This window comes from Serinus canaria, chromosome 26 (genome assembly GCF_022539315.1).
Source record: "Serinus canaria isolate serCan28SL12 chromosome 26, serCan2020, whole genome shotgun sequence".
NCBI lineage: Eukaryota > Metazoa > Chordata > Aves > Passeriformes > Fringillidae > Serinus > Serinus canaria.
Window position 1 is genome coordinate 5,146,232 of NC_066339.1, and position 23,002 is coordinate 5,169,233.

Here is a 23,002-nt window from a genome sequence, read left to right on the forward strand (position 1 = left end):
TTTAATTGCACCATCAAGATTTACTACCCAGTTTTGGGGATGTTGCACAGGCTCAGGAACAGCCCAAACTGCACCACCAAAAATTTGTCTGGGGGAGGTTGCATTGGCTCAGGCCAAGCCACTGCATTTGCACCACCAAAAACTGCTACAGATTATTTGGTGAAGTCAAACAAACTCAGGCACAGCCAATTTAATTGCACCATGAAAATTTTGCTCCCTATTACGTGGTAGACTAGTCCAGGCTTGGGCACAGCACCACCAAGATCTGCTCCCTGGAATTCAGGGTCTGTGTGGGCCCAGGCACAGCCAGATCTATACGGGGCCAGCAGGGTCGATGCAAGTGCGGGCTCCACACTCCTGGTGGGACACACCCCTGGAAAAGGAGGGGAGGTACCTGCAGGATGGTGAAATTCTCCAGGACACTGTTCATCATGTACTTCTCTGGGAGGTGCTTGAGTTTGTGGATGAAGTTGATCATGTACTCGCACATGGGAGAGCGGTGGATGCGGTAGACGAACCGGCCGTTCTCCAGCCGCGCATACTCCGTCTGCAGGGGACAGCCAGGGTGAGCAGCTGTCCCATGGCTGCTGGTGGGACATGGCAATGTCCTCTCCACTCCACCCATAAACAGGGTACAGGCAGCCATGTGTCCTACACCCAGCTCTGGGATTTTCTCCATCCCGGGACCCGCCCTGGGCCAACTCCGACCCCTCCCCGATGCAGTGGGACAAGGAACTCACCTCCACCTTCTCCACGACCTGCTTCCCAAAGGAGCACACCTTGGTGGAGACTGTGATGGTCATGTTCTCTGCACTGCTGTACTGGCTGCTGACACCATAGAAGGTCCCTGGCCCGTCCTGGATCGTGCTGTTCAGATCCGCCTGAAGAGAGGAGAGGGACAGAGACTCCCATGAGGCACCACCACACCCAGCTCTCAATGGGGACAAGGGACACCAGCTTTCAGAGCTGCCCAGGGTGCTCCAGCTCTGCCACAACGAGCCTGTAGCTCGAGCACGACCCTCCCCACCCTCACCCTCCCAGCAGCATACCCAAAACTTGACGAGAAAGAAGGAGTTCTGGGGTCCACGCTCATAGAGCTCCTTGAGGCCGCCTTTCTTCTCGGGGAACTTGTCGTAGATCTGGCGGATGTCCACGGCCTCCAGCAGCGGGTCGCTGTACGAGGGGTTCGTCTGGCCGATGTGCACGAAGAGGTGTTTGCTGTACTGTAGGGAGCGGGGAGGGGACAGCAGCAGCACAGGTCAGGCAGGAGCAAGATGCCACCAGGCAGGGGGATGGACGGGCGCCATCCCGGGCGGGTGGCGGCACACGGAGGGGACCGTTACCGTTTCGGCATCCCGGGGCACCTCCATGAAGGCGGAGTACTCGAGGAGCCGCAGCTTGGAGGAGGCGATGGTGCGGTCCTGCCAGACCGGCACGGCCGAGGCAGCTGGCGGGAGCGGAGCCAAGGGCTCGTAACCTGGGGCAGGGGGAGGGGCACGGGGGTGGGGGGGCAGTCAGGAACCGGGGTGAGCCCCCCCTGCAATGCTGCTGTATCCCTCACCTCCCATATTCACCCCCCACTCAGCACAGGGTGGCTGAAACATGGGGGTGAGCCCCCCCTGAAGTGCTGCTGTATCCCCCACCTCCCATATCCCCCTCCCACCCAGCACAGGGTGGATAAAACATGGGGTGTACTGGGTGGGAAGGGACTGGAGGGTCCTGCTCACTGTGAAGCTTTTTGCAGGATTTCAACCCAGGCTTTTCCCCCAGAAGAGCTGGGGAGGAGACACAGGTGGGGGGCACCGTGTGTGGGAGGGGACAGAGGACAAACTCTGGCAGGGACCCTGGGTTCCCTCCAAGGGGTAAGGACATGACTTACTGGCTAATGATGGAGGCATGGGTGGCTGGATGGGGTAAGCTGGTTGTGCAAATGGTTTAATGCTGGAAAAGAAAAAGAATCATCAGGTTACCAAGCCTGGGATGCCCCAGCCCTTTGCCAAGGTGGGGTCCTGCTGGTGCCAGGTGTGGAGGGGTCTGTACTTACTCCTGAGAGGGTCCAGGCTGTCCTGGGATAGGCCCACTCCAAAACTGGGAAAACAGCACAGGGAAGAGTCAGTGGCTTCTGACTGTCCCCACTCCCAGCATTTCCCTCCTCACCTGCTGCAAACAGCAGGGAGCCCTGCATTGCCACCACGGCTGAGAATGGCTGTTGAACATCCCCCTGCCCCCTGTGCAGCCCTGGTGTCCCCCCCAGCTCGGGGTGTCCCCATGGGAGGGCGTGGGGCTGTCCTTACCCTGGGGGCAGCAGAGAAGACGGCCTGAGGAAGAGGAGGGGGGGGGCTGAGCTTGTTCTGCAGGACGCTGGCTGACACGATCTGCGCCGAGGACATGGAAGCCATGCTCTGCAGAGCCTTATCCTTCGAGACCTGGTCCTGAGGGGAAAAGGGGGGACAGAGGGGAGTGGGGTTACAGGGGCAGACTGAGCTCCCTCATCCCAGCGTGCCTGACAGGTTTTGTAAAGCTGGCAGCCAATCCCACAGCCCAGCCAGGGACCGGTGCAGAGGGATCCCCCCACCCCCTCTCAAACATTAATTAACTCTAAGGCATGCCAATATCCTCTGGGCAAAAGCTGATGGGTCTGGAAAATGCCCCCTCCCACTGCTGCTGGTGGCCCTCCCCCATTGGGGATGTGAAGGGTTTTTAGCCCCTTCACTGGAGAAGGCATAATGCAATGGGGAACAAAAGGAATTTCAGACTCAAGATCAACTTACCAAGTTCATGGCCTGTCCGCAAAAGAAAGGAAAAAAAAAAAGGTTAGAGTGTCATGGGAACCTTTGGGTACTCTGTACACCTCCCCTAAGTCAGTGCAGGTGTCAGCTGGGGAAGGGTTAATTTTCTCCACAGCACAGGCATGGGGGTGAAGAGAATTAACTCTACCCCAGCTGAAACCAGCACAACTGGGTCATCACCACCCCAACCCTGGCTCATCACCACAGCCCGACCTGGCGAGTGAAGCCCTTGACCTGGCTGCTCACCAGAGAATGCTCATGGTGGCCACTGATGCCTAGGCTTGATCCCACCAGGAATGGGATGCCAAAGTCCCCCCCCTACTCTTTTGAGAGGTCACTGTGGTGAGCCAGGCCTGTGCCTCTCTTGGCTTTTTAATATCCTCTACAGCCTCCTCAGAAGCCCCCAGTGCCTGTGGCTGGGACACAGAGAGGAAAAGCTGCTGGGATGCCCTGGACTTGGGCACCAACTCCCCCTCAGGCACTGCAAGGAAAACCCTGAGCTCACTCCCTGTGCTGTGTGTGCACTGACAGAGGAGAACAATTGTTTTTCCTTTTGCTCCAGAAGTCACTGCTGGGCAGGAGCTCCAGGGCTCCCAGGTCTTGCCCGGAGCTGGGCTGCTCCTCCACCTGCATTGCTGGGACACGTTCATGCTGGTCCCAGAGCACACCCTCTGCTTTCCCTCTGAACCTTCCCCAGGGATCAATGCTTCATTTATTTTCACCTGGGGCAGGGCAGGAGGGCAGGCGTGCAGCCACATGCCGGGAGCACGAACACACACCTGACTGCAGCTCAAAAATACAGATCCTGCTCGTGGCTGCAGCTCAAAAATACAGATCCTGCTCGTGGAAGTGTCTTCATCCCACAGGACATGGGTAACCCCACAGTGCTGGCTGAGGGCAGGGGGCTGCCTGCACTGATCTTGAGAAGGGATGTTCTGTGTTCTCCAAGTATTGTTCAGTGGGATCTCTGCCCTGGCTGCTCCATGCCAGAATCCTTCAGGCAGCATGGCTGGGGATGGAGAGCACAGCCATGGACCCCTGGGGTCACTCCTGCCTCCACCTTCCCCTCGTTCTGCACTGTGCCATGTGGCAAGGAAAGATTTTATTTTAATTTTGTAAAGGCTTCTGCTGCTGTTGACCCTGCTTCCTGCCCCCTCGCTTCCCTGGCTGCTCCTCTTGGGGCTGGAGACCCCAAAATAAGTTTCAGACACTCTCCCTGGTTTCTCCTAGCAGACCAAACCCTGGTCTGGCTGTGGGAGTCCCTCTCATGGGGCACTGGGGTCCCTGCTGAAGGACTTTGGGGGGCACATCTTGGTGGGCCCCCAGGCAGCTTGAGCTGGAGTTTATTAAAGCCTTGAGGATGAAAATGCTCCAGCCCCTTGCTGTCAACTCTGACAGGGGCCTGCACTGCCAGAGCTGGAGATGGACACAGCACCCTGAACAGGGGGAGCTGGTGATGCCTTTGGGACCTCAAGGTCAGCAGGCTGAAAGATTTCCTGGGCTCCCACTCACACAGCAAGGCAGCAAATCACCCCTGGGGCTACCCAAGGAGCTGCTCCCTGGTGTGACAGTGCAGAGATAACTGAGGCACACGGCAGGAGATGGCTGTCCCCAGTGGGAGACTGTGCACTGAGGACCTCTCTGTCCCCCACCTCGTATCATGTGAGTCCAACCCAAGCAGGGCTTGGTCCTTTAGTGATGCCCTCAGTCCTGGCCATGCCCCCCCATCATCACCCTCCCCACTGCCACCACAAAGTTTGGTGGGAACAGTTATGGAAAGGTTAGTTGGGCTCCAGTTAGGAGAAAGGAAAGAAGGAAGGAAGAAAAGTAAAGAAAAGCCAACCAGAAAAGAGAGAGAGAATGATCCATTTTTTTCTCACTTGGCTCCCTTGGCTCCTGGCACTGTCCCCAGCAGCATGGCCCCAGCTGGACCTGCTGCCACTCACACCCCTGTGTGAGTGCCCACACCCCTGGCAGTGCTCACACCCTGGTGCATCACAAGCCTCTGGGCTGGCACCTGCAGGGACCCCTAGGGCCCCCCTGCTTCTGCCCACATCACACCAGCACCTGCTCTGAGCTGGGTCAGGCTCAGCTGTGGAGGGGAGTGGGCCTTGGCACACCTTGCTTGAACCTCATTTTACCTCACTGCCTGCCCTGGGGGGCCCTTCTCCCTGTGGGAGAACCCCTGATGGCCCAAAAGAGGGGGCAGCCCTCACACACCACCAGAGGAGGGTTTAAATCCACATCTCCCCATGGCAGAGTCCTTGCCTGGATGCAAGGAGGGAATTTGGCCCCACATTCACTCTCCTGGAGCAACGAGCAGGGCTCTGCTGCCCCTCCTTGCACCTCTCTCTGGGCATCCCACAACGATGCCTGTAAAAACCATCTGACCCAAGGAGCCAAGTGAGGGGGAAGAAAAAAAAAACACCAAAAGAAGAGAGGTACAACAGGAAAGCAAGCAGCACACCGCAGAGCCGAGTGCGTTAGTCGCCAGCGGGCGGGAGCCAGGCGAGGCAGGGCGTACCTTCAGCTTGGACTGAATCTCACGAGATTTCCGTCGGGCAAGAACCTGCAAGTGGCTAGAGACCTGCAGAGAGAGAGCAGAAGGAGAGGGGGAACAGCAGAGCCGTCAACCAGAGGAAAGGAGGAGGAAGGAGAGGGGCTGCCCATGCTCACAGAGACACCGCCGCGGACACCTGGGCAAGGGCGCCAACGTACCTTGATGCCAACCTGGTACTCCCGCACCTTCTTCCGAGCTAGAACCTGTATGTGGCTGGACACCTAGGGCCCGCCACGCCGTTCAAAAGGAAAACACAGAGAGAGTGAAGATCCTGCAGGGCAGGCTCTGTCCCCGGGGCAGGGAGTGCAGGAAAGGGGCAGCGCTGGGGCTGCTCCCCGAGATGCTGAGGGTGCTGCACCCACCAAGAGCTGCAGGAAGGAAAGTGCTGGGGCACCCCGGTGCTGGTTGATGCTGGTTTGTGCCCACGCCAGGATGGGGTGGAGGTCCTTGGTGTTTAGCTGCTGCAGTTGAGGGGGGTCCCCATTCAGCACCTCTTGGGGATGGACAGACAGACCCTGACAGCACCATAAGCCTGGCAGGCTTGAGGTGTCCCTGGTTACTCGGTGGGGACTGTGGGTCCAGGAGGGACTGGGACATTGCCCCAGGGCTCCTGCTGGTTTTGCACGTGGGAAAGGTGAGAAAGTTGGGGTTTTGTGTCCAGGCCCCTGTAAAAGCAAAATCTAAAGAAAAGGGGCTGATGTCCAGGCAGTAAAGGCACAGCATGGCTGAGGGGCCATCCACAGGAGGGGTGGGTGTCCATGCACCCACAGGGCTTCAGGGCTGATTTTGGCAAAAACCTGCTCTCACCAGAGCCAGGCTGTCCAAGGAGACACCAGGCTGCCCAGGAGATGACTGCATAGAGGGATCAGTGCTGTGGGTGCTCTCTCCCATGCCTTTCCCGAGTCCCCCCAGAGCACTGCATCCCTCCCCCATGGAGGGGGGGCCCAGTTAAGTCTTTAATCCAGAAATGAAGTGCTGCTTGGCACTGGTCTGAACACAAAACCAGCAGCCAGACTCTGGTCCCTCTCCTTTCCAGTATAAGTCCTGGAGGAATGACCTCTGCAGTGCTAGGGACCAGCATCCCTCTCTTGTGGGGACTTGTGGCATGGGACTGTCCCAGAATAAGTGTCCCAAACCCAACCATCTCCCTGTGGTGGGGGATGCTCCCAAGCACCCAAGGCCATGTGCTCTGCTGGGATGGGTGGCCTGGCTCCCAACTCCTCAGACAGGTTTGGTGAAGCAAGGGCTTGCAGGGACCTCTGTGTGCTCCTGCAGGGAGCTCTGTGTGCCCTGCTTGCATCCCTGCCTGCCCCAGCATCCAACCAGGCAGGGCAGTGAGAGCAGGGCGACGGCTCCCTGGTACCTCCAGCCCCACAGCTCCACAGAGCCCATCCCTGGATCCCTGGCTGGCATGGGGGTGCCTTGCTCTCAGCCCACGGGGTTTGGGGTGCCTTTGCTGTGGCGCCTGGCACAAGTGGCATAAAGCCTGGCAAGGGGCAGAGATAGGAACTGTCCCCAGATCCAGAAGGTGCAGCAGAGACTCATGCAGGCACACAGACACACACACACTGCCCAGAGAGAGTCTGAGGGCTCCTGCCACCCACAGGGTCACCCCAACCAGGTGGGGGGCTGCATGCCCCCACGCCCCCTGTTTCAAGGCATCCTGGGACCAAGGAAACCCCAGGGGTTTTGTGCTCACAGATGAAGCTCCTCGCAGAGGATGGGGGACCTGCTGGCAGCAGTAGTGGCTGGAGGAGGGAACACAGATGACAATGGGACATCCGCTCCCCCTCGGGCTTACCTGGCACCGCCTCCCACCCCGCCCCGAGCCCACCCCAGGAGAAAAAGCAGAGCAACGCCTCACCTGCTTCCTCGTCCGTGTCTTCCCCGTTCGCAGCTTGATGTAGCGGGCGATCAGCTCGTTACGACCTGCGGGCAGAGCCTGGGGTCAGCCCTGGCACACGGGGGGCATCAGCCCCGGCACTCGGGGGGCATCGGCCCCGGCACTCGGGGGGACATCGGCCCCGGCACTCGGGGGACATCGGCCCCGGCACTCGTGGGGGGTCTCGGCCCCGGCCCCCGCGCCCCCCGGGCCGGCGAGGGAGGCGCTGCCAGGAGGTGGCGCTGCCGCGACAGCGTCGGGGCGACCTCGGGGACACGGGGGTGGCCACGCCAGGGCACCCCCCCGCTGGTGGCTCCCACCCCGCTGCCTGCCCAGCCCCGGGGCTCAGAGCGAGGTGACAGCCACCAGGACCCCCGCCACAAACCACAGAGCCCCTCAAAGCACCATGGCAGCCCCCAGCAGAGCCAGCGAGCCCACCGGGGGCAGCCGTGCCCTCAGGGGTCCCGGGCTGCCCCCCCCCCCCCCCCATCCCGGCACCCCGCTTCCCGTTCACAAGCCGTGCTGGCCTTTCCACCAGTATTTCCTAACGTCCTGGTCTAATTCGAAGCAGAAGTTGCTTTTGCGCCACATTTCAGGGGCCAGCTGTGGCCAATCTACGTTCAAACGTCAGAGCAGCTGGGAGCTTTCTTCTCCCGGCCCCGGCCCCCCCGGCCCCCGCCGCCGCCCCCCCGCGCACGGGGGCAGCCAGGCACGCCAGATTTATTTTAATGGACCAGATGGTCGCGGTTGGAACTTGTCGAAATGCCCTTGGAGCGGGTTTCGGCTTTAAAAGAATAAAAAAATCCCTTAAAAAAAAAAATACAAACCCCCCTCCACCTCCTCTTCCAGCCCGATTGGCCCCCTCCCAGCCCCACAGCAACTGGGCCCTCCTGGGGGGACACACGCATGGGGACAGACAGGGCCAGGTGGCACGCAGAGACAGCTGCCCCTTGGGATGCCCGCAGGAGCCAGGCAGGAGCTGGTGGGTGGGTGACAAAGGGGGTACCCCTGGCACAGCCGGCATGGCACCCTGGGGTCACCCTGAGGCACAGCTGCCACCCCTCCTGCCTCCCTCTTAGCACCTAGCAGGGGCCAGGTCTGCAAGGGTGTCCTGTAAGCCCAGGTGAGATGACACTCGCAGCAGGGACGCTGCTGCTGAGCCCCACTTTGGGGGTACACCTTCAAACCCCCCCCCTTGCATGCCTTGCTCCTGAATCCCATGCTCTGCCCCCTGTACCCTGCCTGTGGGAATGAAATATGGGGAAAAAATGCAGGAAAGAGATGTGGGGCCTTTGGGGACTGGGTGAGCCAGTGCCAGCCCTAGTGCCCAGCATCCAGGGCCAGCATCTCCTGCACCCATCCTGCCACACACCGTGCCCAAGGCTGCACCCTCACAGCCATCCCTGTGCCCACGTGCCCTGTCCCTTGTCCCTTTCCCTGTGATTCATCCGGACCGTGCCATTCCCTCCGAGAGGGCACGTCCTCCTCCAAATTACCACATTCCCCAAATTCCTCTCCCCTGACACCACCACGTGAACCAGTTGGACAGGCTGGGTTAAAAATAACCGAGTGTGTAGCAAGGCCCAGTGTGCCCGTGCTGGGTCCTGGCTCCCCAGCTCCCACCTTGCTTTGCCACCCCCACAGTGCTGGCACCAGCATGGCAGGAGCTGGCACCACCCTGGGCACCCACGGAACCCCCAAAAAAAGGGGTGATGAAGGAGAGCAGAGGCACTGGCACACCATTATGCCACATGCTGGCATTGCCTGTGCTGCCAGAGCCCTTGGTACTCTTGGTAATGCCAGCCAGGGGTCCCGGGGGTCCCAGTGGGGAGGTGCAGGGGAAGGTGGGGGGAGATGAAAGGCCGGCAGGGGCTGCTGCCTCTTTAAGCAGCTGCCAGATGTCTCTGAAAGGCTGGAAAAACCGGTTGGGGCGTGCTTCGAAGGGCCAGGCTCCCGGCGGCACTTCAGCTATTCCCAGAGAAATCCAAAAAATGCATAGGCTTGGGAAGCCCTGTGCTCCCCTGCCTCCCCCTCAGCCCGCTCCTCCAGCAGCCCCCATGCCGTGGGTGGGGGGCCCTGGCAAATGCGGTGGCACAGGTAGCTGGCACGGGTGTGGGGACAGTGGCATCATGCTCTCCAGCAAGCCTCGTGCCTTTTGCCCTTCTCTAGTGGCACTCGGGGAGCCATTGCTGTGACAGCAACATCTGGGCAGGTGAATTTTGGAGGCTGGGGATAGCAATGCCAGCCCTGGTCCTGTTGTTATTACCATGCTGGTAATATGGCAGCCTGGTCCTGACTTTGAGGTCACTGGCCCTTGGGGGTGACATCATGGGATGTGCAGGGCAGGAGGTACCAGTCCCTCCCCTGGCAGGGACAGGGAGTTTGGGAAGACACCAAAAACGAGGCTGACACTCCAAAACCATCCCCCCAGTGGGGCTGACCAACGAAATCACCAAAAGCTGAGCTGGGTGCGGGTGTCTCGGGGTGGGTGAGTGACCCTTGCCACAGGGTGCTCTGGCCACCAGGTCCGGTTGGGGGAGTTAGGGGAGGTTTGTGGAGGCACAGGGGAGCAGGAGGGCTGGGGCTGCCCTGGCCCCGCAGTCCCGTGCCCGCTCCCTGCCCCACGGCTTCACCAAACCAGTCAGTCCGGCAGGGCCGAGAGAGGGAGGGAGCAGGAGGGAGAGCCAGAGCCGAGGGAGGGACACAGGTCACCGCCACCTCCCCAGCCCAGCCCCAGGATGAACCCGAGCCAGCTGCTTTCGGGCTTGGGGGATGCTCGAGGGCCATACCCCAGCGTGGGTTTGGGGCAGGAGGTTTTTCAGCTCAGCCCCGGCCGGAGCCTCCACCCCGCCCCCGGCACTCACCGTACATCTTGCCCTCATCTGAGAGGATGATTTTCCTCCGGCCGCAGGGTGGGTAGATCGCCAGCGCCTCCTGGAAGCTCTGCTCGATGTCTGGACTCCACACACCCTCGGCATCATTGTCCAGACTCTTGTCCATGCCGTCCTGGCCATCTTCCCGCCCCTCCCCAGGGCTGCCGCTGGCGTTCCAGCTGTTGGACGCTATGGTGCTGGCTGCTCTGGGCTCCGACCCTGAGCCCCCACGGATATGGGACAACCTGCTGGGACACAAGGGACACCTGTCAGAGCCAGGAACCCTTGCTGGGGCATGGGGTGCAGTGACAGCACGGTGCCAGGTCTGTTCCTGGCCGTTGCTCTGCTCTCACTGGCACCCAGTGCAGCAATTCAGGGCAAGGCATCAAACACACAACACAGGCCTTCCTTGGGGGCAGAGCATGATTTCTATGAGTACCCCCAAATCCAAGCCACAAGTGACCACCCAGGATCCACCCAAATAAAGTTTGGGAAGGAAACTGCCCCCAGCTACTGTATTACCCATACAAGGAACTTGGGCACATGGTGTTTATGGCTGACACCTCGGGACAGGGTGGCAGCAGCCCCACAGCCTGTGAACCCTGACCCTGCTCCAGCACCCACTGCCAAACACCAGTCTCTTTGGGCAAGCTGGCCCAAAAAACACCCCTAGGCCCCAAAATCCCGGCTCCACCATGCCTGGCAAAGGCAGAGCTGGGATTTGAAGGGAGATGCTGAGCAGCTCCAAGCCAGACCCCACTAATGGGAACCAGGTGGCCAGAGCCGTCCAGCAGCCCTTCCCCTGGTACCAGGAGAGGCCCCCCACCCTGAGGATGCTCAGCTGGGGCCCTGGGCCATCGCCAGCTGGTGGGTGATGCCGGGGAGCCTTCAATCCTCCTCCTCTTCCTCCTCCTCCTGCCCAGCTCCCAGCGCAGCGTTTCAGTGTTTTGCAATAACATGTTTGGCGGCAGCTGCCGGCGGTGGGAGCGGAGAGGTGTCTCCTGCGCCGCCGCGCTTCCCGGACAGGCTGGGAGTGTACAAAGGTCTCCGGCACAGACATCTCCTTTTAAAGGAACTGCTGAGCCCGCTGGCTCAAGTGCGCTGCGAGGCCTTGCTTGCTGCCTCTTTTTTTTTTTTTTTTTTTTTCCTTTTATAAAAAAAGAAACTTAGCCCCCCCATCCCTCCTCTCTCCCTCGTCGCGATGTGATGTCAGCCCCTCCGGTCCCGCCGCCCGTCCCCCCCGCCGCCGCTCCCCCTCTTGCTGAGCACTGTGGCCAAATAAGGAGAACTGGATTGTAGGATCGAGCCAGCCGGCCAAGGCAGGGATGGCGGCAGCGCTGCTGGACGGGCCAGAGGCACCCTGGCCGTGCCTACTGCTGCCGGCTCCCTGGGGCAGCGATGCAGGGTCCAAACCCCGCCGGGTTTTGGGGATGGGAGGGCAGGGGACACAGGGATGGAGAGTGTGGCATACAGGGACAGGCCCAGGGGGACCCTCACTCCCCACTACAGCCCAGAGCATCAGGGCTCTGTCGAGTGGGGTGCGACTGCCTTGGGGCTGAGCCCTGGCTGGTCTCCCAGGACCCCCAGACATGGGGAACCTGAGACTCCTCAGCTTCTGCAGCAGCCTCCAAAGGCCTCAGACCCCACAGCAGCCCTGTGGCAAAGCCAGACCCCTCAGCACTGTGGCAGCTCAGGAGCCCCCGGGGTGACAAAACTCAGTGTCAGGGACCCTGCAGGCCGGTGCCAGTCCAGGACTCAGCAGCACCCACACAGCACCACAGGGCTGCCATCAGCTCACCCTAACAGGAGAAAGCCCCAAGAGCTGGTGCCAGAGGGTGACTTTACAGGGAGTCACCAGACCCCCTGGGCTTCCCAGCTGATGGGTGTTTAGGGGGCCAAGGGAAAAGCTATAGGGCTGAGAGCTAAACCACCAGGGGCTGGCTGCACCCCTGCAGGCAGCGTGCCCAGTGCCCTGGGTCACTGTGCCAGGCACTGCCTGCACGGGCAGGGTGACAGCTGACCCCACACCCTGCCTGTGACACACGTGTCCCCCCTCCCTTGGAGGTCCCCAGCCCCCTCCCACCCCACTCCCCCTCCAGCAGGGAAATCCCAGCCCAGCCTTTTCAGGGAAGCTGGGAGAGGAGGGAGGGTGATGCTGGGGCCCCGGCCAAGGTGCGAGGAAGCAGCTCCTCCTCCTTCTCCTCCTCCACCGAACCTGCTTTTGGCCAGGCGAAGACATTGGATTTCCTGGAGGGAGGGTGCATGCACCGCGCTGACGCAAGGCACGGCCGAGTGCCGCTCCACCCTGCCCTTACAAAACACCAACAACAGCAGCAATTAGGGAACCGGCACGGCTGGACGGCCCGCGGAGACCGCGGCCAGACCTGCTCAGCACAGGCAAGGCGACCGGACCTGCCAGAAAATAATGTCACCGGCTCCTGCCTCCCAGCTGCTCCCCAGGGAGCAGGGCAGGGAGACCACCCTTCCCACAGCACGGGCATCTCCGCAGGGTTTGGGCATCCCAGGACCACTGACCCACATCCTCACGGGATGCTTGCCTGCTCTGAGGATGCTCATCACTCCTAAGTGGGGATGGTCACTGGCACCCAGCCCGGGAGGGTGTCCCCACTTCCAGGTCACTCGCCCCTCACACCCTGAATTTGTGGGGGGCACACGCTCCAGCCACAGCTTTAGAGGGTGATGGAGGGGGCTGCAGCCTTGTGAGGTCCCCCAGTGGATGCGGTGCCCAGAGCAGGCAGGGGAGGATGCCTCCAGGGCAGGATGCCTCCAGGGCAGCCCTTATCTCCCTGCGAGGTCAAGGCTGCCCGGGAGATTGGGATGGTGTTCCCACAGCTCCCAGGGCTTGGCCCCAGCACCAGGGGCAGGGGATGTGAGGGAAACCTGGGGCTTGAGCAGGCAGTGGGGCTGCAGGCAGCCATCCTGTTGGGAGAGCTGCTTGGGGCTGGGGACCCTGCTAGAGCTACAGGAAACCTCCTTAAACCCTGCAAAAGCAAAGGGGGATGCCAAGAGGGAAGGGCACCTGAGAAATGGGTGTTTTGTGGTGGGTGAGGGAAGGAAATACTTTGGAGGCAGCATCTGCAGTCAGAGAAGCACCGTGGGCACCCTGTGAGTGTCAAAAGTCAGGAGCAAGGTGCTGCTGGATCCAGCACAACCAGCTGCGATAGGGATCGGGTCAGGGACGTGCAGGGTGGCACAGGGGAGAGCACTTGGGGCTGGGAGCACGGGGACATTGTGACATGGGCAGAGGTGCCCGTCACTCCCACACTGCCCCCATGCACCCAGACCTCATCCTTGACCCACGCTGCTAAGCTGGGGGACAGCATATTCCTCTCCCCCAGCATGGTCAGCCCCAAAAGCATCATCCCATCTGGTGCACCATGAGGCACAGCCCCAGCAGCCCTTGCACTGCCCCAAACCCTTGTGTCCCGCCCAAACTGGGACAGGGGTGGTGGCTGTTGTCACAGCTTCTCCCCAAACCACCTGGATTGGAGGGCACAGTCACCAGCACTTGCTCCACCAGGGGGATTGCAGCACAGCACGTCCCCAGATGGCACCAACCAGAGGGACAAGGTGTGGGGCAGAGCAGCCCCAAGGACCCCTTCTTATCTGGAACTGCCCAGGTGGCAGGGGACATTGGGGCAAAAAAACTCTGCAAAGGTGCTGGGGACACTGTGGAGGCAAAGAACTCTGCAAAGACAGGGAGGGGGGGGGTCAAGCTGCATGCTGGCTCCATCCCACCTCCCCATGCAGGGGGCCCAGGGCAATCCAGCCCTTCTCCCTCCCCCCTGCACCCAGACCCCACGGCAAAAGGATAAAAGTTCACGACAAGCCTGGGCAGGATCAGCACGGAGCAGCTCAGCCCTGCACCGGCCCAGTGCCGCCTGCACCAGCCCTGTGGGGGAACACGAGGCTGCTGTCACCCCCTCCCTGTCACTGTGACTGATGGCACCCACACTCTGGAGGTGAGGGGGACACAAGGCCCCATCCTCCCTGGTGCTGAGCATGCAGCCCCTGCCAGGGACTGCTCTGTGAGACCTCAAAGCTGGGTCTCTAGGGCACCCACTCCTGTCCTGGCACACTGGGGCTCAGTGAGGGCACAGCTGGCACTGATTTGTAGGCAGGCAGAGGCTTTCACCAACGTGCCCCTTGTTTCAGGCAGGGGAGCACTGGCTGGGGCCGTGTCCCTGCTCCTGCCTCTCCCCACCTGGTGACACGGCCAGGAGGAATGCTGCCCACACGGTCACAGCTCTGCAGAGCCCCTGGAAGGAAACCCAAAAGCTGTGGAGCTCCTGGTGGACACCAGCAAGACCAAAACACACCAGAGAAGATGCTGCCGTGTCCAGTGCAGTGCACAGAGCAGGATGCTCTTGGCTCTGCCAAGGATGACCCTGCAGCTCTTCACAGGAGCCCCGTACCCCTGGCACCTTGCCCAGGGACCCTCTGGGAACACCGTGCCCCATTCCTGCAGGGAAACACCATCCTGGCTGGCACATGGCTGTCCCAGGGACAGCCAGGGCTCACCAGGGCGGGTGGCGCTGCACGAGGGCGGTGAAAGGAGGTTTGTTTACATTGTGCTCCTCTTCCAAACAGCTCAGGCTGTGGCGAGGGATTCCCTGGCTCGGGGAGGGAACAGTGGCCACCCTGCTCTCTCCCACCCAGGTTTGCACCTCCTAACAGGCCATGTCCTCTCTAAAGAGTCACCTGGCACAGTCTGGGGACCCAGACGGTGGCAGAGCCCCCAGTGCACCAGGCCAGCTCCCCGTGAGACAGCCCAAGTAATTTCCTCCCCTCTATCACTTCCTGTCCCTTCCGGCTTGGCGGGCGGCTCAGGAAGCAATCGGAGTGAGGAAACCGCAGGAAGCCACGTGGCAGCATCCCACCAGGGTCAGGAGAACTGCCAGGGCTGCCCCAGGCTCCCCATGCCCCCCAGCTCCAGCCCCAACAGCCAAAGGGTCCCCCAGCTCCCAGCAAAGCCCTGAGCTGGCAGGAATGTGGCTGGTCCCTGCTCAGCCATGCGAGGTTGAGGGATGCTCAGACCCCACATCCCAGAGAGCTGTGGATGAACAAAGAGAAAATGTGAGCGATTTGCTCCCAAAATATTTGGGGTAGAGAGGAGGAAGGGGATGAGGTAAACCCAGGGCACAGCTCCCTCCTAATGGTGGAATCACAGGCATCCAAACCAACCCCTCCATCCCCTCCTTTTCCCCAGTCCTGGCAGGGTGGCACAGCTGGGTTTCGCCTTCTGCAGGACCTGAGCCGGTTTTGCTCGAGTCTTCAGGCTCAGGACCCGAGGGCAGAGGACAGACGGACACTGTAACCCAGCGTGCCTCCCTGGCCCAATTACGCTGCCCTGCCCAGCCAGGACGGGGCGTTTCACCCAGCAGCGCATAAATAGAAAGCTTTTAGAGCATTAATTGCTCTCTGTGTTATGAAACGAGCAGGATGGAAACAACAGGGTTGGAGTTGCCTGCTGGGGATGGGCCACCCCCATGCTGTCCCGTGACACCCCCAGTGCTGGGAGCCCATGGCACAGCCAGTGCTGGCCACAGCACCCACTGGGGATGGCTGAATTTGCCAAAATATATCCATCCCAGGATGTCTTCTCCTCAACATCACCTGTAGAGTGGCCAACAAGTCCCGAGTCCTTGGGGACTCCCAGCTTGTCCCAAAGGGAAGCCAAGAGTCTCTGGTGTCAGAGGAGCACTAGGGAAGCCTGGGTCAGGCAGTTCTGTGCCCGCAGTGGGACAGTGCCCTACCACTGGGGCCAGTCAGGCATCCCAGGGACCCCACCAGCCCTCTGTCCTGCTCCTAGGAGGAGAAATGCCTCCACAGAAGAGCTCCAGGTGCTGCTGACCCCATTTTATGCCATTGCAGCAGGGCCAGGGAAAACATCTCCCAGGGGACACTACCAGGCGAGGAGGAGGAGGAGGAGGAGGAGGAGGAGGAGGAGGAGGAGGAGGAAGGCTGCAATGAATTTCACACCTGCCCCCAGTCGCCTCCGCCCCCATGAAACCCAAGCCTGCCCAGGCAGCAGCTGTACCCACTGCCTGCACTGTGGCACCCGCTGGAGCCCAGGCTTAGCACCGACTGCCACGCTCAGCTCCCAGCCAGAAAAACCCCACGGGATGGGGGGGTGTGAGAACTGACTGGGGGGGATCAGCTCCTGAGACACTGGGCAGAGCGGCTGTCAGGCATCACCACCCCAGCCGAGACAAGGAGATGTCCCTGGCTGCCAGAGGCTGACAGAATGTGACACTGCACTGTCACCCGGCCACTGTCACCCGTGAGGGGGGGCACGCTTCCCTGCCCTCCTGCTTGAAGCAGTGCCCAGCTGAGGTCCTCCAGGAGCTGCAATAGCAGGTACAGGCTGCCCTGCACAAACCCCATCAGTGCCTTATTCCCAGAAAGGGATATTTTGATTTAGCACCATTTTGCTGCCACCACCCCAGCCAGTCCCAGCGAGCAAATCCTTGTGCGTGCCAGGAGCGTGCTGGGAGCCCGTGGCAGCTCATCGCCTTCTCCCAGCATCTCCTGCCCCTGCCCGAGCCCAGAGCTGCAGACGGGCACAGCGACTCCAGCTCCCGCAGATTGAAAAATTGCTCTGGAATCCTTGGGGAGGAAAACTGCTAAAAATACATGAAGGCAGCAGTATTCTTGGTAAAAGAAGGAGCTCCAGCGAGGAGCATGGCCCAAGAGAGCCCAGCACAGTGTGTTAGACCCCTGCCCAGCATGCTGATGTCCAAACACCACAGCTGGACCCTGACAGCTCTGCAGTGCCACCCAGGCAAGGCTGCAAGGGGACACGGCGGCCATCCCATGCAAGAGCTGAAGCCCAAACTTGTGCCATAGCTGGGCACAGGTGCTGGCAAGCACGGAAAGCAGAACCCTGCCCAACTCATCCGCCGACAGCGCCGGCACAAAGCCGGGCAGGGAAAAGCAGGGTCTTGGACCAGACCTTCTCTCCCGGACTGTGAAGCGCCCAGATCTTCCTGCTAATAAAAACCCGACGCTCGGTTGGGTCGGGAGCTCGCATGCCTGCGTGCGGGTGTGCTTCTTCCTAAACCCGAATTGCCTAAGCTGGCGGGGGGGAGGCAGGAGCTGGCTGCCTCTGGGGGAAGGGCGGGCGGCGAGGAGCTGGCATGGGAACGGCAGCCCATCCTCCACGCACCCGCGTCTGTAAACTTTGAACATCTTCCGGAGAGAAGTTAGTGGCTATTGTGAACAGCTGGATCTAATTTTACGAGGAGCGAGGAGGAGACAGTTGTGGGGAAATAATAAGGCTTGGCGCTCACAGGCGAGGATCCCCGAGCCCGGCCAGCCTTCCTGCCTCCACCGCACTCCGCCGGGGGAGCGCTGGCGAGACGGTCACGGCGAAACTGAGGCACGGAGCAGCGCGGGGCTCGGCCGCCTCCTGGATAATGCCAACCGGGAATGCGGGGCTTTGCCCTCGAGTGTTTCCCACCACCCCTGGAGCAGCCGGGGCATCCGCGGGGGCACGGCTCTTTCTCAGAGCACCAAACTGGGCTGCCAGCGCAGGGCCCCTCTGCCAGCCCACGGCAGCATCTTCAGAGCCAGGGTCACCCCGCGCTCACTCTCGACGCTCGTGGGCACCGCGGTGCGAGTGCGACACCTCCCTCCAGCCGGCTGCTTCCCCTGAGGCTCTGCCCACCTCCTAAAATTAGCTGCAGCCCTGCTGTCCCCTCCCCGGCCACCCCCCGCAGCCCGGGGAGCTCTGCCAGCACACGCTCCGGGTCCGTCCCGATCCCCCGGCAGCAAAGGGGGAAGGGGACCGAGCAGCCTCCTCCATCACTCACCCCTCGCCTGCCGCCCGGCAGCCAGCGCTCCCCGGGAGCGGCGCAGCCCCGCAGGCACCTCAGCGCCTCCGGCTCGCAGCAGTGTGCCCGAGGGTGAGCTCCGGGTCGGCTTTATGGAGCAGAGACCCAGCACAGCCTGTGACACACCCAGCGCCCCGCAGCCAGCGGTGGGCACGCTGGGTTTCGGTGCTGCTGTTGTCTCATGGCAGCGTAATGAGGGACACTGGGGGCGTTGGAGCATCACATCTGTTTGGGACAGGATGGGGGGACGAGCTCCATTGGGATTTGTGTTGCCAGGATGGGACGCGCCTCGTGCCATCCGTATTTCCCCAAATCCTTTGCCCACAGGTACGGCTACACCCGCAGAGAGCCCTATGTGAACACTGTCACCGCAAGGCCACCATCTGCCAACCCCAAGAACGAGACCGTGGTGTTCACGGTCTGTCACCTCCAAAGGGCTCAGCCTTGTGGGCTCATCAGGAAACCCTGCCACGAGGTGCACGGGGCCCAAAACAGCACCAGCACCACACGACCCCCTGCTCCCACCACCACGGCCAGGCCAGCGGCTGACCAGCACCATGAGCAGCTTTTCCCGGGGCCCCTCGCTCCCATTCCACAGGCGGGGAAAGCTGAAGCAGCGGGAGCTGCAGCAGCATGCCCAGACCCGCAGCAGGATCCGGACGTGCGTTATCGCGCAGGGGGGCCGCTCCTGCGGCGTGCCCGCTGCAGGCTGGTGCGGGGCATGGCCCCGCCGGCTCACCCCATCATTACCTTGCCTCCCTCCCTCTCTCCCTCCCTCCCTCCAAAAAAACATTTCATAAGTCGCCACGTGACGGTGGCAATAGCGAACGCCCATGAGCTTCAGGTGTCTGCCCCAACCACAACACGCAGGTGCCTGGGCTCGGCCGCCGTGGCTCCTCGGCCTGGCCCCCACCCCAAATAACACCTTGGACAAACAGCTGAGAAGGTCAGGGCACGGCCTGGCTGCTCGGCAAATCCCCCTGGATGGAAACTCCCAAAATCAAGGGTGGTTGGTAATATCCCATCCACCAGTGGCACTCAGGGTGATGTAAACACTGTGGCCGTCCGGCCAGTCCCTTGCCACAGCCATCAAGGATTTAATGAGAGAGGGAAGCTCCCAGAGATGGGATAGTTTTTGGAAAGCATCCATCCACTTCAGTGATGGATGGAGAGATTCCAACCTCACAAAGAGCCTCAGGATGGCTCTTGTCACACAAATCCCAGCAGCACCCCTAGTTGGGGTTTTGCTGCCCCTTCTCGCCTATTCCCTCCCATTTTCCACTCCCAGAGACAGAAAAAGAGGTACGAACGCAGGAAAACACAATTTCCCCCTCCCACCAAAACAGCCCAAAATTGCCCATTTTTTGCCCTTTCTGGCTGCTGTGTGCCTGCACCCAGTCTCACCACCGAGCTCACCTGCCACCAGCCTCGTGCTCTCTGTGTGTTTGATGGGAGCTGCGCGGTTACTTGCTTTTTAATACATTAATTATAGCTGATTACTGCTGCCACCCCCACCTCCTCAGTGCCATGACCTGCTCACACACCGCCAGGAAAAGGCTCCTTCCTTGGGCACAGCGCCAGGGCCACCGGGACTCGCCTCCCAACCCACTTGGTGGTGGCAAGATGGGGATTAAATAGTGATTAAAAGGAGATGCTGTTTCTGATATCATGATAAACAGCCACCGCATGTCATGGCAAATGGATGCAAGTGCCTTTTCTTGATGGAGCTGGAAGATTCTGCTTTGGAGGAAAGGGATTTTAGATGTGGGACGACTGCTGGAGGGTTATGCTGTCCAAAATGCCCTGTTTGAAACATCCCTCCACTCCCCCCAATGTTTCAGCCACCACGGGCAGGATGAGGCTCCTTGAAGTACCTGGGTGCCATTTATAGAAGGTGGCTGGACCCGTTGCTTTCAAAGGGTTATTCCTGTCAGAAAATCCAGTGTGGTGCCAGCCACATGCCCACAGTGGGGAGCTAGCCGGGTGCTCGAGGTCCCTGGGGATGGCAATGTCCCCCTGTGCCACCCAGCTGTCAGGAGGAGCTGCTCACCCCACAGCCATCTGCAGTCTCTTCCCATGGGAATGCTGACCCTGTAACACCCAAACAGAGCCAAATCCAGCGCCTTCTCCCCATGGCACAGTCATGCTTATCCTCTCTTGTAGGGCAATGCTAGGGCATTGCCACAGTGACCATAACCTGCCCTGCCACCAGGCTCCCAGCCCCCCTACCCATTTCTCTTCCAGCTTCACCAGTGAGTGACCTCAGCAAGCCCCCACCCCTCACCTGCTCTGGGGACCCTTTTTCTCCCAGTCTTGGGGGAAATGGCCCCCAAGGGCTGTGGGCTGTGAGGCCACAGAGGCCCCAGCTCCAGTGGGCGCACGGGAGCCTGGCACACCCCAATTCTCCACTCAGCATCACAAGCACCCTAACACCAAGGGGAGGCTGGCAGCCGGGCTGGCAGGGCCCCCCAGGGTGGCCGGGCACTGCCAATGCCCTGACTCACGACACGCACGTACCCGCGCGGGGTAAAGCGATAGGAGGGGAGAGAGGATGCCGGAGCCCAAAATACCCTGGCGTGCCTGACACAGGAGATTATCGCTTCACTGATGGGACCATCGCCCAGCCCGGCTTGTCCGAGCTCCCTGCAAAGCACCAAAACCCCCCAAAATCTCAGCCTTCACCCTTCCCCCTTCCACCCCATGCCAACCACCCAACAGCAGTGAGCAGCTGCAGGGTGCCCGCCACACCAGCCGGGCCGCTGGTATCATTTCCAGCTGGTTTCTCCCCAAACTGGTTTTTTTCTCAGTCAGTAGAAGCCAAATGCGTTGTGTAGGGCCTGAGCGGTTTCGGGGGGTTGGAGGTGGGTGGCTCTGCGAGGGCTTGGCCGTATTTTCCTTCCAAGGGGGTTAAGGGGAAAAAAAACAACACCAAACCCAAGGAGGGTGTAAAAATAAAATAATAATAATAATAATAAAGATGACACACTGCTGAAAATTATACATCTAATTGCCGCCTTGTTAGCAAAGCACACCTATGACGAGGCACAAAGTGTTTAGCATACAGTCAGTGCATGGTCATCCCCTACATGCGTGTGACACACATGTAGCGTGACACGCGGGTGACCCCGCACCTCACCCGCGACCCTCCCGCGCCGCTTCCCCGGGGGGCTTCGGCCGGGGCGGGCAATCCCCGTCCGCAACGTCCGGCGCCCGCCCCGAACGCTCCCGACGTGCGGGCACAAGGCCCCTTTGTCACCCCGGGGATGCGCCGCGGGGGGACTCGGCGGGGACCGGTGCGGGGGCAGCGCAGCCCCGACGGGGCGGGAGCCCGGGGACCCCCCGGGGGAGAGTGAAAACAGCCCGACTGTGCCCCCCCACGCACACAGCCCATCGGGGGGAGCCCCGGGGGGAGGCACCGAGCTCCGGCTGGGGGGCGAGCAGGGCTGGAGCGACCCCGCCGCCCCCCGCCATCCGCCGGGGCTCGGGGCAGGCGGAGGGCTGCGGGCCGGGAGGAAGGAGGGGCTGGAGGAGGAGGAGGCGGAGGAAGGGGGGTTGGGAGTCTCTTCCCGGCGAGCGCTTACCTGCTCCGTGCTCCGGAGGGGCTGGGCCGGCCGCGGGTGCCGGGAGCGGGGCCGGGGCCGGAGCGGGGCCGGGGCCGGGCCGGGCCGGGGCGGGCGGCAGGAATGCGGGGAGCGCGGCGGGCTCCCGGGTCCGCGCACGGAGCCAGGCGCAGGGACGGGAAAGTTTATGCGAGGGAGGAGCGGAAAGTTGGGAGTCAATCAGGAGGCGGCGGGGCCGGGCCGGGCCTCCTCCTCCTCCCCTAACCTCCTTCTCCACCTCCTCCTCCTCCTCCTCCTCTTCCCGGCCCTTCCTCCCGCCCGACACTCCCGACCTCCCCGTCGGGGCAGCGGGCAGCGGGGACGCGGGACTTTCCTTACACAGGGCGGTTTATTTTTTGGGAAAGGGCAAATTCGTCTCCGTCCGGGTTATGGGAGCGCCCTCTATGAGCCTTCTTCACCTTCCTCCTCTTCCTTCTTCTCCCTCCGGCATTCCCGGGATGTGGGGCTGGGATGCGGCCTTGGGCCAAGGCATGAAGGTTCTGCTGTCCCGTGTTGTACTGTCCCGTCCGCAGCCAGCTAGGGTCACCCGTGCACACCTTCATCCCCTTCTGCACACCTTCATCACCCTCTGTGCCCACTCTTCATTCCCACCCCCTTCACTCACCGGCGTCTCTGTGTTCACCTCCATCCCCTTCTGCACATTTTCATTGTCCTCTGCACACTGTAATGCCCTGCCACACACCTTCATTCTCCTCTTCCTTCCCATCCTGACATCTTCATCTCCCTCCAAACACCCTCATCCCTCTCCTCATCCTCATCCTCACACACACATACACATACAGACACACTTCAGTCCCCTGCATCCCACCAATCTGCAGATGCCCCCGTTTCTCCCAGACACACACTCCATGGTACCCAGGGTGGGAATTCAGCCCACGCTCTTGGGATTTCTCGAGGGAATTCAGCCAGGATCCACGCCATGGTCACTTCCTCTGAGTGAGCTGATGGGTGGTAATGTGCTAAGCCACAGCAAGCTGATCACATCCAAATCCCTGGCCACGACCCAGCCTGACCATCAGGAACAGCAGCCCCAAAAGGGGCAAAAGCCCCAGTCCCCCTGGGACTCCACAGGGCTGTGCCACAGTACCCAAAACCCCCAGAGATAAATCAGGGTGAGGAATCCTCTCAGCACCCTGCTGGGAGATGGGATGTTCTTTGCATCCCATTCCTTCCAGAAACATATTTTTCTAATTTTCATCATGAGCTTGGTTGTATTCAAGCGTTTTGGGACAAGACAGCCAATGCTTCAGTCCGTGAAGTGACAGGCTCTGAAGCATCCAGCGCATTCAGCAATTGTGTGTGATTCATAAAGCCATATCGCATTCTTCCACCCTTGGCCTGCTGCTAACTTGTAAGAAATCTGGACCAAAAACTGCAACAAAATGGCTGCTATTCTCCAAGGGCTGTTCAGAGCCTCGTTAC

At 61.0% G+C, this 23,002-nt stretch overlaps 1 protein-coding gene across 9 annotated transcripts in view; it reads right to left on the reverse strand.

The window, feature by feature from the left end:
• The window catches only part of TEAD3 (TEA domain transcription factor 3), a 24,454-nt gene extending 2,812 nt beyond the window's left edge, over positions 1-21,642 (reverse strand). Inside the window, exons 1-13 of one of the 9 annotated variants that reach the window (XM_030232732.2) lie at positions 21,542-21,642; positions 10,096-10,349; positions 7,214-7,278; positions 5,508-5,570; positions 5,314-5,376; positions 2,772-2,783; positions 2,295-2,432; positions 2,045-2,088; positions 1,880-1,941; positions 1,344-1,477; positions 1,050-1,223; positions 741-881; positions 395-547 (exon numbers count right to left, since the gene is read on the reverse strand). In XM_030232732.2, coding sequence (XP_030088592.1) covers positions 395-547; positions 741-881; positions 1,050-1,223; positions 1,344-1,477; positions 1,880-1,941; positions 2,045-2,088; positions 2,295-2,432; positions 2,772-2,783; positions 5,314-5,376; positions 5,508-5,570; positions 7,214-7,278; positions 10,096-10,231 — 1,185 coding nt within the window. In that variant the 5' untranslated portion in view covers positions 10,232-10,349; positions 21,542-21,642. Of the gene's footprint in view, positions 1-394; positions 548-740; positions 882-1,049; positions 1,224-1,343; positions 1,478-1,879; positions 1,942-2,044; positions 2,089-2,294; positions 2,433-2,771; positions 2,784-5,313; positions 5,377-5,507; positions 5,571-7,213; positions 7,279-10,095; positions 10,353-10,930; positions 10,950-19,376; positions 19,467-21,541 lie in introns of those variants that run through there. The other 8 variants (XM_050985284.1, XM_050985282.1, XM_050985285.1 and 5 more) reach the window with 8 other exon arrangements.
• Positions 21,643-23,002: the final 1,360 nt, after the last annotated feature.